The 18,993-nt window shown below is 41.7% G+C and overlaps 1 protein-coding gene across 2 annotated transcripts in view; it reads right to left on the bottom strand.

Annotated features, from left to right (window-relative positions):
* clcn6 (Cl-/H+ antiporter 6) overlaps nucleotides 1-18,624 on the bottom strand; it is a 57,099-nt gene extending 38,475 nt beyond the window's left edge. Inside the window, exons 1-12 of one of the 2 annotated variants that reach the window (XM_086213851.1) lie at nucleotides 18,535-18,587; nucleotides 18,283-18,374; nucleotides 16,549-16,608; nucleotides 16,380-16,445; nucleotides 13,461-13,526; nucleotides 13,313-13,379; nucleotides 12,354-12,460; nucleotides 11,439-11,565; nucleotides 10,051-10,118; nucleotides 8,101-8,159; nucleotides 7,863-7,995; nucleotides 3,309-3,422 (exon numbers count right to left, since the gene is read on the bottom strand). In XM_086213851.1, the coding sequence (XP_086069977.1) occupies nucleotides 3,309-3,422; nucleotides 7,863-7,995; nucleotides 8,101-8,159; nucleotides 10,051-10,118; nucleotides 11,439-11,565; nucleotides 12,354-12,460; nucleotides 13,313-13,379; nucleotides 13,461-13,526; nucleotides 16,380-16,391 (753 nt within the window). In that variant the 5' untranslated portion in view covers nucleotides 16,392-16,445; nucleotides 16,549-16,608; nucleotides 18,283-18,374; nucleotides 18,535-18,587. Of the gene's footprint in view, nucleotides 1-3,308; nucleotides 3,423-7,862; nucleotides 7,996-8,100; nucleotides 8,160-10,050; nucleotides 10,119-11,438; nucleotides 11,566-12,353; nucleotides 12,461-13,312; nucleotides 13,380-13,460; nucleotides 13,527-16,379; nucleotides 16,446-16,548; nucleotides 16,609-18,282; nucleotides 18,375-18,534 lie in introns of both variants that reach the window. The other variant, XM_086213852.1, reaches the window with a different exon arrangement.
* Between the last annotated feature and the right edge of the window lie 369 nt (nucleotides 18,625-18,993).

The raw sequence follows: 18,993 nt of genomic DNA, 5'->3' as shown, positions 1-18,993 counted from the left end.
GCAGATAAAAAGAGCTGGAAAGCTTTAAGTTTTCAGATTCAGATTTCAAAACAATATCACAAAAAATGAATATTTAATCATAATTGCTCAAATGTATGTCAGGTGTTTGTGGCAGGGTCACATTTGGAGACATCCCAAACATTTTTTGCCACACACCAATGGTTGAAATGGCAAAATCCTTTTTTGTTTTAATTAAAATTGTAAAAATTGTGCACACTGCCACCACCATATTTTTGGGTTTATTCATGTTTTGCCCTGATTTATTTTACTGAATTGGACTGAAACTGCAGCTGTGTACCTTTTATAGACCCTGAACAAAACGGACCTCTATAATCATGATCAGAAACTACTTAGGTACACAAAAGTCTGGTTGTTGTCACAATGTGTTGCAAATGACTCAGTGTATTATTTGGAGAAGGAGGGGGCACTGAAGCTCGATGTGGACAAAAGACAAAAATTTTAAACAGAAAGGGCCAATACAGCTTTTTGCACTCGGATCTGCTCAGTTTGCATTTACCCTCCCAGCTGTAAGTAGTGTTGTGTGTACAAATAGGTTCCTATATGGTTGTTTTTAACTGTTGAGTTCACACCAAAAGCAACACAAATTTTTTGCGTGATAAGTTAGATGTAAAGTCTATGTAGAGAGGCGATTAGAGGCAAATTCGTGTGTATACTCGCCAGGCGGCCTGAATGACGTCAATACATGTCACGAAGTTCGCGTATTCGTGTCGCGCAAGTTGAATATTTTCAACTAGACAAATTTGTGTGATTTTGTGTCAAGAGAGTCTATCAGCATTGAGATTCCCCTGGCGTCAGTGGCGTCACATCAACGGTCCTGGCGCCCTAGTTGGTGTTCATCTATGATATCCTGGCACCAGTCCTCGCCAGCAGGTCACCGAACTGGGCCCTCGTCAGCCTGAAGTACCGCTGGACGAGGTGCGGTTTCTGGAGAAAGCAGTAAAATTCATCCAGCTGTGTGCGCCTCCAGATTGTAACATGGATCCAGATACGGCAGGGTTTGGTTTTCCACCGTATCTGGGACTTCCACAACAGATACGAGCCAGCAACGGTTGTGATGTCAGCCATGGTTGATGATGGAAAGAAACGGCAGAAATAAATTCTCCTCGCAGGGGGAAAAAGTTTGTGCAAATGACGCGAATAAAAATGAATGATCCACTGATCAAACTCGTGCGAAATTCGCGTCACGTTTGATGTGAACACGCCTTTGGTCATCTTTATTGTCCCATAAGGCATGTTCTAAGTAGAGTGGTAATTCTATAATATGTTACTGAAAAAATTCCATCACTGTTACTAAAACTAATCAAATTTTAATGATCACAAATGGGTGAAATCATGTTAATGTGATAGGCAGTGGCATGGCTTGGAGGCAGCATGGCTGTCCTGCAACTGAAGGGTTTTTGGTTTGATCCCTGCTTCCCCCAATGACCATGTCTAGGTATCCTTGACCAAGATACTGAGCCCCTGGTTGCTCCTGTAAGGGACTGGTGACTTGTCCAGGGTGCACTCCGACTCTCCCCCAATGCCAGCTGGGATAGGCTCTAGCCCCTCCCACCCCCCGTGACCCTTAAAGGATAAGTGGTATAGAAAATGGATGGATGTTAATATACTGCCAGACTCAGGGTGAATCTGGGTGTATGGGATTCTGCATAATTTCATGAATACCCATAAATGTAGCATTTATAATACAAAAGATTCCCACACATGCTGAAAGTGATGTCTATTACTGTCTAGCCAATGTTTGTGGTCATAGAGGATGCAGCAGGGACACCTAGCCAGAGTGTAGTATCAGACTGACCTTATGCCATAAACTCAGCATCTCTCTCAACAACGTTACCAGTCCCTGCTGCTAACTGTCTAGCAATGTCAGGTTTCAAACAAAATTACAAAGGCTCGAAACAAAACTGAAAGCACCTAAGAAAGGTTTAAATACAAGTTTGTCACATGAATTGATCTTCAGACAAGAAAAAAGTGGATCAATGGAGTGTTGACATACTGAAACTAAGATAAACCAGCAATGCATTGACATTTTCAAGCACAACAGTCACTTTTAGCGACCCATCCATCCATTTTCTATACTGTTTATCCATTAAGGGTTACAGGGGGGGCTGGAGCCAAACCCAGCTGACATTGGGCGAGAGGTGGGGTACACCCTGGTACACCACGCCAATCCATTGCAGGGTCATCAGGAATTATTGGGGGCTCTGTATCTTGCTCAAGGATACTTCTACGTGGTCACCGTGGGAAGTTAGGATCCAACCAGAGACCCTTCAGTTGCTAGACGGCCACTCTACCTTTGAAACATGTCCTTGGCCAGTCCTTTAGCAACCATTTTTTTAAGTCAACATTACATCACCATCAAATGTCTACAGCACACTTGAAAGAAAATGTGTGGCAAATTCAGCAAATAATGTGATGGATAATTCTACTAAAGTGCAGGAACTAACTGTCCACTACTTGTCCATAATACAACTATCATTCTTACAAATACTTGGGGGTATATCTAGAGTCTAACCTGTCCTGGGATATTAATGTAAATTGTGTGTGTGGTTGGATCCATCAGTAGCTTTTTTCAAAGACTCAAGGTGTTTGGAGTTGAAAAGAAGATGATGATGGCGATTTATCATGCTGTGATAGAGAGCATATTAAGATATGGTATTGCACTTTGGTTTGGACCCCTCACATATCTTATATTCTCAATATGAGCTACTCCAAACAGGAGGATGTTACAAGGTGCCAATTCAAATAAGAAAGATAGTGCTACAGATATAAAAACACATTTATCCCCATAATGCTGTATCTCTTAAACTTAATCCATAAGGCATCTGTAAAATGAGATGTAGAAGCCAAATGATTTGGCACACACCATATTGTTTGCACTTGAGAATGCATAGAGCATGACAGAATTACTCTTGACACACACAGACTATTTGTGGATATTACTTTAATACTTGAAGCTGTTGAGGTCAAAGCAGTTGAGAGGTTCTAAATAATAGCTACTGTATATTGATTGATTCCATCCAAATGCATTCTGTTTTCTGTCAGTCAGTAAGACAAAGCACTGTGGCTGTCTTTTTCCACAACAATAAACCAAATTGCATGGTATGCAAACAGCTTCTAAAAAAAAATAAAAGGCCCATCCAAAATTAAATCCTGGCACCATGCCTGGTGCTGATATGTATTGGGAAGCTGATGACAGTTGTTTGAGTTTTTCCCCAATTTCCATCATGCCTTCGCAAACAACCATTCATTTTTACGAGGAACAATTCATTCAGTCAAAGAGTTTTTACCTTGAACGCTCCAAAGTTAAGCAGACCTGGAAGTTGAAAGGACCCCCACTTGTTGTAGTTTATACCCGAACGGAAAAAGTTCAGCGTGAATGTAGCCGACATGGAGCAGAAAAGCTGGAATAGAGGTTAAAAAAAGAGTAAATGGGGTGGGGACACATAGATACTCATTATGAATCAGAAAAAAAACTGGCATCTCAGTTTTGGAGAGATTGAAAAAAGATTATTATATTAATTTAGGCAACATGAATCAATGAGGGGGCAGCATGGCTTGGAGGTGGAGTGGCCGTCTAGCAACCAAAAGGTCACAGGTTCAATCTTCTTCCCCCTGGTGACCATGTTGATGTATCCTTGAGCAAGATACTGAACCCCTAATTGCTCCTGATGGCCCTGCAACGGATTGTCATCCTATCCAGGGTGTACCCCGCCTCTTGCCCACTGTCAGCTGGGATATGCTCCAGCCCCTCCATGACCCTTAATGTATAAGGGGTATAGAAAATGGATGGATGCATGGATGAACAGAATGTTGCATCTTGATTTCCATCAACACTTTCTAATTTGCAACAGGTGGAAGACATTTGGCTATTTTTGTTCTTCCCAAATCTTAAAGTAGAAACAAAGCTCTCGCACATTTTTCTTACTTGAATGTTTATTTACAACTTTTCGGTCTGCCCGACTTTTATTAGGTATATATTTCTCAAACCAGAATTTAAAATATGTGCAAAGCTTCTATGCTAATACTTGAATGAGGTAAAGACTGAGGAGAGAAAGATCAGAAGGAGGAAAAGACTGAGTGAATTCATGTCAGAAATGCAGAGTTACTTGCTTTCCCTCATGCCTCATCAACAATTAAAAAAAACAAATCATTTGCGATGATTTGTCTGTTTACTATTGGCAACGAGAAGTGAAGATCACACCGAGAACAAATTCCCATTTGTCAAGTTGTCTATGCCCTACAACTCCCACACTTTTGAGTGAATCCCAACAACATGTACATCAAATCATCTGCCTCAACTGGGACAAGTGTCCTGTTACTTTTCGTGGGGATTCACACAACATTGGTGATAAAATTCCCAAAAATTCCATTGAAATGAAGGGGGAGCTCATGTAAAATGATCAAACCCACCCCTCTCTGGAGCCATGCCAATCAGTCATACTTCGACATAGACTTGTGATTCCAGGTTTTGACTTTCAACTTTGATGGTGTAAAAAAGTCACTTGGCTAGCTATTACAGGCTTCACAAAGCTACATTTCAAGTTTGAGAAGATTTTGGAAGAGTTTCAGCTTTTACAATAGGTGTCTATTGCAAATGCTAGAATGGGTGATGTCATTGCAAGAATGGGAAAGAGGCTAAAATTCCTCAAAACATTTTCTCTTTCACTGATCGCCGAGCCACAATGTACACTTTCACAAAAAATAGTTTCAAAACCTATGAATACCTCTTTCTGTAAAGATTATCCAGCTAGATTCACTCACTGGGTCACAGTCTTCATAACAATTCTTTTGTTACAGGAGGTAACCAGGAGAAACCTGCATCTTTCTTATTGATTCCCATTTTATTTTTCTGCTGGAGTTTCAGCAGATTACAGAAGACCTTTGTTTTGAAAAAGTGATCCTGTCATCATTTATCCGTCGTTGTCCTCCGCTTTATCTGGTGGGTCCGGGTCGCAGGGGCAGCAGTCTCAGCAAGGAAGCCCAGACTGCCCTCTCCCCAGCCACTTCAACCAGCTCTTCCGGGGGAATCCTGAGGCGTTCCCAGGCCAGCCGAGAGATATAATCCCTCCAGCGTGTCCTGGGTCGACCTCGGGGCCTCCTCCCGGTTGGGCATGCCTGGAAAACCTCCCGAGGGAGGCGTCCAGGAGGCATCCTCACCAGATGCCCGAACCACCTCAACTGGCTCCTCTCGACATGGAGGAGCAGCGGCTTTACTCTGAGCCCCTCCCGAATGACTGAGCGTCTTACCCTATCTCTAAGGGAGAGCCCAGCCACCCTTATTTTGGCTGCTTGTATTCGCGATCTTGTTCTTTCAGTCATTACCCAAAGCTCATGTCCACAGGTGAGAGTTGGACCGTAGATTGACCGGTAAATCGAGAGCCTCGCCTTTTGGCTAAGCTCCCTCTTCACCAACAGACTGGTTCAGCACCCGCATCACTGCGGACACCACCCCAATCCGCCTGTCAATCTCCCACTCCATCGTGAACAAGACCCCGAGATACTTAAACTCTTCCAGCTGAGGTAAGACCTGGAGTGGGCAAACCACCCTTTTCCGGCTGAGGACCATGGCCTCTGACTTGGAGGTGCTGATTCTCATCCCAGCCACTTCACATTCGGCTGCAAACTGTCCCAGCAAGAGCTGGAGGTCGTGGCCTGATGGCGCTAAGAGGACTACATCATTCGCAAACAGCAGAGACGACACCCTCCCGCCACCAAACTCAACCCCCTCCACCACCCGGCTGTGCCTAGAAATTCTGTCCATAAAAGTTATGAACAGAACCGGTGACAAAGGGCAGCCTTGGCGGAGTCCAACCCTCACTGGGAACAAGTCCAACCTACTACCGGCCACGAAGACCAGACTCTCGCTCCTCCGGTAGAATGACCGAACGGCCCTTTGTAAAGGGCCATCCACCCCATACTCCCGGAGTACCCCCCACAGGATGCTCCTGGGAACATGGTCGAAAGCCTTTTCCAAGTCCACAAAACACATGTAGACTGGTTGGGCAAACTCCCATGCCCCCTCCAGCACCCTAGCGAGGGTGAAGAATTGATCCATGGTTCCACGGCCGGGACGAAAACCGACCGATAGTCTTTCTCCATGGCCTCACCGAACTCTTCCCACGCCTGAGTTTTTGCCTTGGCACCCGCCACAGCTGCACACTGTTTGGCCTGCCAGTACCGGTCGGCTGCCTCTGGAGACCCACAGGCCAGCCATGACCTGTAAGCCTCCTTCTTCAGCCTGACGGCTCCCCTCACCTCTGGTGTCCACCAGCGGGTTCGGGGATTACCGCCGCGACCGGCCCCAGCGGCCTTGAGGCCACAGCTCACAACAGCCGCCTCGACAATGGCAGAGCGGAACATGGCCCATTCGGACTCAATGTCCCCCACCGCCCCCGGGTCAAAGCTCTGCCAGAGGTGGGATTTAAAGATCGTTCTGACTGGTTCTTCCGCCAGGCGTTCCCAACAAACCCTCACTACTCGTTTGGGCCTGCCGGGTCTGCGCGGCGTCTTCCCCTGCCATCTGATCCAACTCACCACCAGATGGTGATCAGTTGACAGCTCAGCTCCTCTCTTCACCCAAGTGTCCAGAACATGCGGTCGCAGGTCAAATGATACGACTATAAAATCGATCATTGACCTGCGACCTAGGATGTCCTGGTGCCACATGCACCATCATTTATCCATTCACCATTAATCGACATCTCCATGTTACCCAATGTCTTGCTGCACTTCACAATGGAAAATGGAGTGGATAGGAGCTATGATAAAAACGAGCCCCTGTTTAAGACTATGTCATGAGGCATATATTCGTCACATGAAAAGTGCTTACTTTTGCTTTAGTCACTGGAGCTGCAAGGATGGCCATCACCATTGCAAGTGAACAGGTGTGCCAGAGGAATGACAACACATCCTTAGTATTCTCATGAGCATTTTAATTAAAATGTGAATGCAAATTTTGAGTTCTTGTGTACATGACAAGTGACGCACAACCTCACATGCTAATGCTAATTTTGAGTTCTTGGTTTTTAGACATAGAAGAACTACCCACACACTCTTAGCATTACTATGAGCACACAAAATAGTGTGTTCAAAGTTCCAGCATGAGGCAAGGACTGAGGTGACAGAAAAGTGGGACAAAAGAGAAATTGTAAGCATAATAATCCCAAATTTGGGTTTTTGCGTACTGTCACCTGATGTATGTCCCTACAAAAACAGCAAGCCTTAAAGGCTAATTACAACTGATGTCTGCCTGTTAGTGACTGTGTCATACCAACTGGCACACATGGCAAGACACAGGCCCATTCAAAATTTCCACAGAAAACATATATTTCACATTAAGCTTTTTCCCACACCTGTTCAGAGGAGCCAAAGTGCGCACTGAGAGCCTCATAGCAGCAGAAGCACAAGCAGCATGTGCTCAGAGTCTATGCCCTTCCAGACTCTCACTTAATGTTCCTTTTCACACCTATAAAAACTACTACAGTATAATTCACATGTTAAAAGTAACAGTGAGCCAGGAGGAGTGAGAGGTCCCGACATTTATATTCTTTATTGTGCTGTCAAAACTGTGCATTTATTGTTAGTGTTTGATATTTACAGGCAAGTTTCATGTGACAAAACCACTTCTCCAAAATTGGGACATTTTAATTAATAAAAATTAACAAATACATATGATTTGCAGGTTGAGTTCTTTTATTATTCATATCTATTTTTTATATTTTTTGTGGGTCTCGGAAGGCAATTTGGCTCTTTTCACTTGTCAGGTGGGTGTGGCTCTAAAACCCCCCCCCAAAAAACCCAAAACATGACCTGCACATCACAACTGTGTGGACATGACCTACCACTTTCCAAGTGAGGGCCTGATTCCAGAAAGAAGAACCCTCTTCCAAACTGAAGAGGGTACCTCCTATGGGGGCACCAAAGGCAGCAGCAACTCCAGCAGCAGCACCCGCTGACACAAAGTCTCGTTTGTCCCTTGAGAACAAAAAAAACACAGCACACTTAATTGTATTTTGGGGTCCAAGGAGGTGCAAAACAGAACAAAGTATTTTGTTGTATGAGTGTGTACCACAGCCATACCTGTCACTGCGGAAGTAAGGAAAATCCAATTTAATGCTTTTAAAAGTGATGCTCTGAAACTGAAGGAGACAGTGCATTTGATAAGCAGTCAAAGCTATAGTTAGAAAAAACATGCATCACTGGCTAGATTATTGAACTGTTAATCATTCTAACAACTGCTCCCTGTTCACAGTCCTCTTTGTAAGTCAAAGAATACGAAAAAAAATTGTCAAAATCCATCCAAACTGACACACATCTCCCAGTGCTACAACACAAGTTGGAAAGTTATGCATTGGTCAAAGTTTAAAAGAGATTTGGGCAAGTGGCAAACCTAAGCATGATTTGCCCATGTTAAGACTGTCACAAAGCTGTTTCTTGACAGCACAATTAGTCTGGTCACACTCTCAGCTACCAGAGAAAGATAGCAAACAAAAAGTTAGGCACAACTTGTACACCTGGGTGCCCCCTCACCTCTGGGACAAAGCTGAAATCCTTAAATTATATTGCATTTTTTGTCTTTCTCCCTCTTTTTTATTCGATCTGCTCTTTTGCTGGCATGCTATATCTCCTTCCAGCTCCTGTTCATTGGACAGTCAGCACTCACAATACCAGTTAACAACAGCTGCAGGTCAGGGTCGCCAAGCTTGTACCCACAGTCACCAAATCATGCCAAAACCTTCTGCCAGCTGAGATGTCTCTGGAGAGGTCAAACACATCAGCTGTGGTGTACAAACACCAGAACTATCAACAATCAGCTCATCCTTCACTGTGATTCAAGTGAATGTTACACACTTGTTATACTTTTCACGCTGAAAAACGCGTGTCAACGTGGGTTTTTGGACCTGCATTTGCTCGGCATTAGGGTGCATTCAAGCTTCCAGAAGACCCGGGTCTGAACTCCCGCTGTGAGGGCTGCGTGCCTGTGTTATTCTCGCTCGAACATCATCACGCTGACTTCATCATTACACAACACGGAACACTGAGACGTAAACAAACGATAACATGGACGTCGTCGAGTCAAATATTAGCATTGTCGTTGCGTGCATTCCAATGTTGTCTCTTTTGCAAAGCATGCAAACTAGGCGCAGATTGGAAAATGTCCAAGCGCTAATGCAGTGAAGGAGGAATGAGTTTTTGGCTAGTCTGGAAGGGAGCCGACGCAAGTTGCCTTTTTTTACACTGCAGGCGAGGCAAGCCGAGCCAAGCCGAACACCTGGGTCACTTGGCAAGATGGTCGATGCGGGTCAAAATGCCGAGTCAACCCTTTCACAGTGCCCAAAAACCCGAGTTGACCCAAGTGTTTGGTGCAGTGTGAAAGGGGATTTAGTGACATCATTATTCAGCTTGCTAGTGCCACCTTCAGCTCCAGAGTGTGAATTGCTCTTCTAATACACTCATGCATGTGTGTTGTAACAGTGGGGGGTCAGTTAGACACTCAGTCAGTAAACCCCTTTCACATTCATAAGGACCCTCCCTCAGGGCCCAGCCAATTAAGGACAGATTTTCATAAAAATATTACAAGGGAGGCAGAGACACCAATAAATTTGTCGGGTGATCTGAATCTGTATCAGCAAATCATTTAAGTATTTGACACAAATGTGACTCAAAATCTGACCTTTTGAGTATTTATTAATCTTACAAGATATATTACACTTCCCCTTTAGGAGAAGACATACCCAGTCTTTTGGAAACACTTACAGGCATTTGATGCTTTCATTTGTGGATGTACATAATAGAAGGGTAGGTTACAAAAAAGATAGGTCTGCTCTCTTCAAGTGAAATGAATCTGTATTCATCATGGAAATTAATTTTGCTTACTTAACTGAATAAAGCTTAAATCAGCTAGTTAAATACAGGTTACATTCATAGCTGACTATACAACATACCATAAGCAAAGGAAAATGAATGCCATCAGCATTAAACTCTTTTCACTGACTGTTGATGCTGAGTTTGGAATGCATGGCATCATACCTGAGGAAGACCTGCTCCGACAATGGCTCCACTGTGTATCATTGGCCCCTCTTTCCCCACAAAAAGGCCTGATTGGACACAAACACATTCTGGGTCAGAGCCAATGTAGACCCACATGTTCTTTCAAGATACTTTCACATACTTTTTTGTCCAAACCACTTACTGATGAAGGGCACCTTTTTCATCCATCCCTTAAGTATGATTTCATGACTTGGAATAGCAAATAAATATTTATGTACCAATCATATCAAAGGTAAGATGGAGAGGAGAGATCAGAGCTACGCTGGTTGGCTGCTTTCGGGCAGCAACCACACATAAGCTTTGTTTACACTTGCACATTAACTTAAGTGTTACATTGTTTTCACTCCTACAGTATGTTCTCAATGTGCACTCTGAGAACATGCAACAGCATAACACCAAAGTTAAAAAAAACAAAGATACTTAAAATATCCAAGTGTTATAAAAGACAAATTCTCTGATAAACAAGGCTGCCAATTATTAAATCAGTGACAGATAAAGCCACAATTCAAGCTCAACAGAAAGAAGCTGCTGAAAATTAAGACTGGAAATGGGAATTAACAGATTTCAGGCTTCACCCAAAAACTCACAGCAAGGTTCTATACCTTCTAGGTTTAAACTAGCCGGTCAAATTCACTCCGCATGATCAACAGTGTGTGGCTTCAGCAGCACAAGTGTACGCACGTGCAGTGTTGCCAACTTAGCGACATTTTCACCATATCTGTTGATGTTTCAAATCCTCTTGGTGACTTTTATTGTGAAAAGCAACTAGGACAGATCTAGTGACGTTTTCCCGTCCCAGTTTACGTGAAAAGAACGTATCGCTTCTGCAGCAGGTGCTGCCCTGAGCCCCTCCTCATCCATAAACACTCACAGGCGGTCAGTCTCTCTCAAAGAATTGTCACAGAGTAGCCCCTACTGCAATCAGAGACCTGCACTGCTCCTCATCCAGGCTGTAACACATCTAGATGACCAATTATGCAAATTAGGCGATGATGTCATTTAGCCACTTAGAGTATTTTGTCAAAACTGCGCACATGTAGTAAAGTACACCTTGTGGATTATTGCATCTAAAAATAGACTTAAAGAATTTGTCTGATCACCTATTCTATTTCTATGTTCGAATTTTATATTAAAGAAAAGATAGAAAATCAATTTCTCTGTGTGCTGTAAGTGGTTTGAAAAAAATTAAACTGGAATTGGCTAAAATTGGTATCAGCAGGTCAAATTCTATGAAAAACCGGAAATCGGAAACTGCCCAAAAACCGGGAATCAGTGTATTCCTAGTTTAAACACAAACGTATTTCTTTATTTTTAATGGTGATTATGGAAAAGAGCCCCTTCAGTCCAAAAACACTGAAATACTTTACCTCCAGCTACAGTAAATACAACTCCTACAGCCTTGCAGATGAATGTTCGCAGCCGGACAATTCCAGGAATCTTCACCCCATTCAAGTAACTTTTTATTTCTGGGATCCCTGAACCTGCAGCTACAGGCTGGATAACAGAACACCAAAAAAAAAAAAAACACGTTAGCATTTTTCAGGGATTTTAAATGTACTGCTATTGTCTACCATCACAATAACTTTAAAATCAGCATGGAACAAAATATCAGAAATCCTGATATCAACAAATGGTATCAAAAAAGCGTGAGGGGAGCTGATGACAAAAAAAGTACACATTGTTAACAATTCTTATTGCTGTAGGTGGACCATTAGTCATGTGTGTGACGTTTTCTTACAAAGAACCCATACAGCGTCATGGAAAGCAAACTATTTCTATGTTTCTCTGGTGGTACCCTTCCAGGAGGATGCTCCTGTTAAGCCATAAACTGATACTTCAGCCAAGTACAGGGTAATTGCCACAACTGAGTCGAGGACTACTTTTTAGTTTGGATTGTAGTTAACTGGTCTACTGTTTTATTTATTCTGGTTGTTAATTTGGTAAATCACTTAAAAATTTGTGACAATATGATTTATTTGTTTAACCTTTCCTTCTACAGGTAACCTTAAGTCTAATTCTCAAGAGACACGTGTTATACCCAAGTATATAGTACAAAAAATATACAGTTACAGAGTAAAGACACATGGCAAAAGGACAGTCATCCATGTGTGAATTGATTATCTTATAGAAATATGTCAAGTATGGGACATCTACAGGTATTAGGATGGTGTAATACATCATTTAAAATTAAAAATACTTAAGTGAAGTGACACTTCATTGAAATATGTTAAATTTCAACACAAAATATCTTCAACGGAGATGAAAAAACATGCAGTCTTTACCTCAATGAGGACAAGCACACTAGCGATAAAGATGAACGTCATGTTGAATGCCAGCAGCTCCAACAGAGACAGAGGGAGACAGCCTTTGTCACTGCATTTATCTACAGCTACAGGCATGAAGCTAAGGTAGAAAATACAATTTACAAAGGAGTTGATGCGATTCTGTTTGCACTCCATGAGAATTCCACAAAAATTCACCAAACTTTATGGCTTTAAATTTTGCTTTTTTGTTGTTGACTTTTTTCATGAACACCAGTCCACACCCCAACTAAGTTAAATTTATATAGAAGAAATCAAACTGGCAAACACAATGAAACTTATGTTAAACTGAAGGCAATGATGTTTACAAATTATATTACAAATGTTTACACTCTAATGAGTAATGAGGTCATGTTGAGTAGTTTTAAGCGGCCAATTCATTCAAGGAAATTAACATTTTCTCCTGTAATTTAAATGAAATTTTGGACTTAAATTACTGGTCAAAAAGTTAAAGAGTCTGTGAAAAGCTGTGATTTATTCTCTGAAAGGCTTATTAGCAGCCAAATAATGTGCCCGTGTAGAAGCTTTGTAAGTGAATTTAATACTTGTAAAATTAAGTGTGACAAAGCTGTAAATTCCAAAATACTCTCAAAATATTACTATTTTCTTTTGTTTCAATTTTTTGCATCACTTTGATTTGACAGCTTAATAATAATATCAAAGATAGTGTGAACACAATATTATGACCTTTTCTTGTATATACTCTTGTGTGATTACAATGTGTCAGACTAAGATGGGATAGACCTTAAGCCCAGTTATCATGGTGTTTTACAAAACATTTATGTGATCATAGAGCATATGGAAATAGATAGATTACTTTATTCATCTCCGAAGGAAAATGATGTAAAAAAAAATCTGTGACGTGCAAGTGTATTGACCATCTTTAAGTCAGAAATTCACAATGCTGTGATAAAGGATACAGTCACCAACCAATGTAAACTTCAGTTTGCTGAAGAGGCATACAAAGAAATCCACAAATAGGCCCACCTGAAAAAGAGAGGAGCGCTATATATTTATCCACAGCATTTTAAAAAGAGGGGCAATAAAGGAGATCCCAAATGCACATACCAAACCAACTGTTGCTCCAATTGCGAACACCATCATCCATCGTACTGCTTCATGTTTTCTGGCTCTCTATTGCATAACAAGAAATTCCTGGATAACTATTTGAAAAAATAAAGACAGATGTGCAAGCAGAGCTACTAAGATAAGGTCAAAATTTAGTGTATGGACAGCACTCGAAAAGGTGGCAAATTTGTCACGAGTGTAGTCAGTGTTTGCTCATTTGCATTTTTATGTAGTGGTCCTGGCCCACTTGTACTCTTGTATTTACTGGATTCTATGCAGATATGCTGAGATTTAATAACTGATTTTTGCTGATGGCTGATATTTACTTATGTTGATCATAAAAACAAGCTTATGTGATATTACACATTTTGTTCATTCTGAAGAAAACATTGCCAGCTTGAAAATGTAACTTGTATGTGGCTATGATGTGTCAGATGTGTTATAGACCAGAGCCATGCAAGTTAGTTACAGAGAACAACCTCAGCAGACTTGTAGATGGCAGCGCTGGATTAATGGGATTTCTCTCATCTCAGAACCTGGACCTTCAGACACAAGACTCCCTTAACACATCGCCCTGTGTTCATTTTTTCTGTTTCAAAACCAAATTGGAAAAACAGGAAATCAACCTTGAATTTTTTTGTTCAAAAAAAAAAACAGAACAGAAAAATGGAAAAACTAAACAACAAACTCTTTACATTTTTCATCCTCTCTTTACAAATTAGATCCGGGAGAAGGTGAAGGGGGAAAAAAAGGAGAAGGGAGGAACACGCTTTAACTCCAGGAATGATATTCAAATAAGGACATGTACATCACACAGCAGTTGGAAGTCCATCTATCCATCCATTTTCTACCGCTTATCCAGTTAAGAGTCACGGGGGAGCTGGAGCCTTCCTTCGGGTGTGGCAGGGTATGTCCTAGACGGGTTGCCAGTCCATCGCAGGGTTAACAAATATAGAGAGACAATCATTTCCTCTCACAGCCACACCTACAGTCAAATTAGAGTATCCAAATGACCTAGCCCCCTCTTGATGTCTTTGAACTGTGGGAGAAAGCCAGAGTACCAGAGAGAACCCACACAGACACAGAAAGAACATGGAGACTCCACACAGAAAGACCCGTGCTGGAGCCAGGCTCCTGCTGTGTTCGAGCCAGAGCTTGAACACAGAACCTTCTTGCTGCAATGCGGCAGTGCGAACAACTGCACCACCATACTGCCCCACAATTGGAAGGGATTCTCCTAAATGACAGACACAAATACCCTGTTCTGGGTTGCAAGGGGGCTGGAGCCTATCCCTGCTGTCCTTAGGCAAGAGACATGTTAGAGCCTCGACAGGTCACCAGTCCATTGCAGGGCCACACGGAGACAGACAACCACTCACACACACCTACTGACAATTAAAGGCACAAGACAAGAGTGTTTTTAGTGTGTGGGAGGAAACAGTACCTGGAGGGAACCCATGCAGACATGGGGAGAACACATAAACTCCACACTGAAAGGGCCTGGCCAGAAAGTGGATTAAAACTAAGGACCTTCTTGCTGTGAGGCAACAGTGCAGACCACTGCACCGCATTTGATTATGAAAAAGAAAAACATCTACAAATGTGAGGTTTGTTTTTGTTGTTGTTCAGTCCTTCAGTTTTCTCTTCTGGTTTTGAAACAGAACAAGAAAATCAAGGTTGATTTTCTTTTTTTCCCCCGATATGGTTTTGAAACAGAAAACAAAAAAAAACAAAGGGTACATTGACTCTTTTATACCCTAAATTTCAAACTCTGAACCAAACTTCCTTCAGACACCAGCAACGCATCTGCCAAGTTTGACAATGATCAGACATACAACTAATGGGATCATCTAACCATAGACATCTAAATATACATCAACACAGACAAACTGAAATGTCTTGCATTTATAGTAAGAAGATACTATATCAGTTCATTACAGCTGGACTATCAACTATCGGGAGTCATATGGGATGTCCATTGTTAGGAGAGCTGGACATGGGTTGTGATGCTCTATAAAACGTCCCGGCAATATCTGCTTTTGATCATTTAATCATTTCAGTTTGTCATCTCAGAACCTATCCAGAAGCCTCAAACCCTCATAGATTTCAGAGTCCACTTCATCAAGGCCCTAGCAATGTGTACAGCAAGTTCATGTGACTGGGATGCATGGTTGTTGACTTAATCAAGTCAGAGACATAAAAACAATAAAGCATAGCATACATAAATTAACTTCTTCATTCATCAGCTATACCAGTTATAGCACAATGTCTTTCTGGCTATCATCTCATTCATTCTGCTCATCAGTCATCACATTCATATGCTACAAAGTCATGCTGATGTTATTTCAGGTTGTTGTCTCAAGTTGTCATCTCAGGCGATTATGACATTGAAGTGCCATGTTACTCTGCCTGTCATCTCAGCTTCACCTCAACTGTTCTGCCTCTATTACCACTCATTTCAGTTGTTCTACCTGTAATCTCAGACTCATCTTGGTTGTTTTGTCATCTCAGCCCCTGGTCAAGGTATCTCTGTGTTCTCAGAGCCTGTTCGTCTGTCATCTCAAAAACTATCCAAAAGCCTGTCTGCAACTCAGTCAGTCATGATTATCATTCATCTCTGTCTTTCTGACTGCTATCTCAGCTGCAGGCTCAGGTTATTCCCTTAGACCCCTGGAAAAAAAAAATCATCATTTCCCTGGGCACAGCCAGTTTGATGTCAATCAGATGAACAGATCAGATTTCAGATCATGGAGCCACAGGACCCCCTTGAAACAGAGATGGTGCATCTCAAGGGGCTATCCTTGAAATAAAGAATAAAGAATCCTTACATACTATATACACACAAATAGGTTCAATTAGATTATATATTCAGAATACATGGGCCTTGCTAGACACTACCAAATCCTGAGTTTAAATTACCTTGTTGTTCATCCCCTCCAGAACGTCCACATAAGGGTCACTGATACAGCGGTCATAATCCAGGCTCTATTGATAGAAAAATAAAGGCTCTACTGACTCTTATGTATACCAGGGGCAGTTTAAATTAACATGGCTGTAGAGCTCTCTAAACAAGTTTCTCTTCTCTTACTTCATAGTCCTTCCTTGGTAGAATCTCATCTTCTTCATCTCTGATTTCCCCGAGGATTGTCTGGAATGAAAGAATACTTTGAATTGTTTCTCTAGCTAAATCACAATGAGGATATTTCTGAGTTCTTTGTTGAAAAAGACATATCTATCCCAAGATTTATATATCTTAAATTCATTAGACTAGCTAATGCACATTTAGAAACTATCGGTCTTACATCGGTCATGGGACAATACAAAACATCAAAGCCATTCAGTCATATTGTGATGTAATTGGTGCTGCACGCTCGACCTATTCATCGAGTGCCTTGTCTATATGTGTTCTGTAACTATCTTCAAACCATCAAATCACAGGTTGACCTTCAGACAGACATCAAAAATATCTGGAGTCCTGTGATCTTGGCTGTCAACCTGGACCACAGACCCCAGACTTCAAACTTGGGACTGCAGTTCCTTGAGGCCCCAGCAGTTAGTAGTGGAAAGTAAGTTAGTACTATCAGTCAAGTACTGTACGTAAGTTTAGTGTTGAATACTTACTAGTAAAATAAATTATATATATGAAAAATGATAACAAAACAACAAAACCCACTCAGAGTGTGTGTGTGTGTGTGGGGGGGGGGGGGCTTTCCTTCACTCAAGTAGTGTAAAGATCTTCTTTAGAGACTCCAGGAAAGGCTCCCCTACCACACAGTATTTTTTTAACAATGCCTTTAGTACAGTATCTCAGATCTTCTTGCAGTGTACTGCTATATTTCTGACCTTGCATCTTTGGCATATGATGGTGGGGCAACTCCAAATATTGCGGACATGGGATGTATGGGATGTGTTTCAGGTACACATCTGTCAAAGAGTTTCAAATACAGAGGCAACTGACTGACTAAGACCACGTGGTATAAGGCAGCGGGAGTCACCCTGACACCTCAGACTAAAGCTCGGACCATCCTCAGGACATAAACTGGCAAGCCTGTTTGTGCAGAGGCGCAACAACCAAACACTCCATGTTTCACACAGATTGAGGCTCTATGTTCTCTCTTAAATCAACAGCAAGTTTCCTGTTTCAGCCTGGAAGAAAGTCCTCCTGACAAAGATCAGTAATAAACAATCCTTTATAGACTGCCTTGGCGAGATATTCTGGGAGAAGGGAAAATGCTTTTAGGCATTATCAAAGAATTTGAATATGCAATCATAATTTGGGAGTATATCATGCTCATAAAATGCCAAAACCTTTTTGTAAAAGACAGAATTCAAATGCTGACTCTACTAAAGCGAATGCTGAATTTACCAAAGCAGACATAAAACCAGAATTGTGGAATATGAATGAATGAAAAAAAAAGCAAAATGTAAAAATGTCTCCTTAACTGTGACTACATCCTGAGGCAACTGATAAATAGTTGTTGAAATGCTTTTACTTACTGAAAGGTAAAAGAGTATACAGAAAGGAAGCAGGGGCCATCTGCTCACATGAATGTTGGTCCATACTGTACTAGATGGGTCCTGCTCTGTATTGTTACTGAGACGTCATCATCCAAAATGTCATCATATGCACATTAGAAAAAGAAAATGTATTCGAAGAGAGCACGACTAAAACGGTGCACGTTCTCTGTTTGTGTCACAGTTTCTTGCACTCGAAATTGTGACTGCATCTGTCGGGTGGGGTGGATCTTTTCCAGGTGAGAGCAACGATCACTCAAAAATGTTTGTGCATGGTCCTGGTTCAGTCTCTACGGTCAAAACATACCCGGTGAAGGAAACAGCACAAGTAACGTCCGATCAAATAAAGCAAACAGAATGGCAGATATGACGATCAGCCATGCATTGTGATTAAGTTTTCTGTAAGAAAAAAAAAAAAACACAAAGTAGCAGGGTGGAACAAACAAGTCAAGGAGGAGTGCATTACAGCACACGTCAAATCGAAGATTTTTTTTAAACAATCCCATATCCACACTACTTGTGATTTCCCCATTGCGATACAATTCCAAACCTCACATACCAGTTCTTCTGGCGTTCGCGTCTCAGCTTCTCTGCAGCAACATTGGCAACATAAACAGTTTCCACAGCACGCCATCTTCGTTGTTGTGTCATGCTGCGTTCAAGGCAGTACAACAAACACCCATTTCCAATTTTGGCAAGCTGTCTTTGCAGGGCAAACGCATTGAATTATATTACGTTAAATATCATGCTGTGGAATTAAAATAATTTTCCAGAAAATATCTGCACCACTACATTAAATTCCATACATTACATTCACGGCATTGTCACTTTGATCACCTAGGATATAAGGTAAAAGTTTCCATATTTCCCACGGACCTATAACACCACTATTGGTCTTATCCCAGGAAAATAGTTTTATCCTGTCAAATTTGCGTGGTCATTTACGCATACAAAAAAAGTCTAAACATTTTATAACGGCTTGCATGACGTTTGTATGGTTCTCCTGCCATCCTTCTTA

Source organism: Aulostomus chinensis, chromosome 9, assembly GCF_037954235.1.
Source record: "Aulostomus chinensis isolate RoL2024-O1b breed Wild chromosome 9, RoL_Achi_v1.0, whole genome shotgun sequence".
Classification (NCBI taxonomy): domain Eukaryota; kingdom Metazoa; phylum Chordata; class Actinopteri; order Syngnathiformes; family Aulostomidae; genus Aulostomus; species Aulostomus chinensis.
The sequence above is the reverse complement of the archived record's forward strand: the minus strand, read 5'-3'. Positions and strand labels throughout refer to the sequence as shown.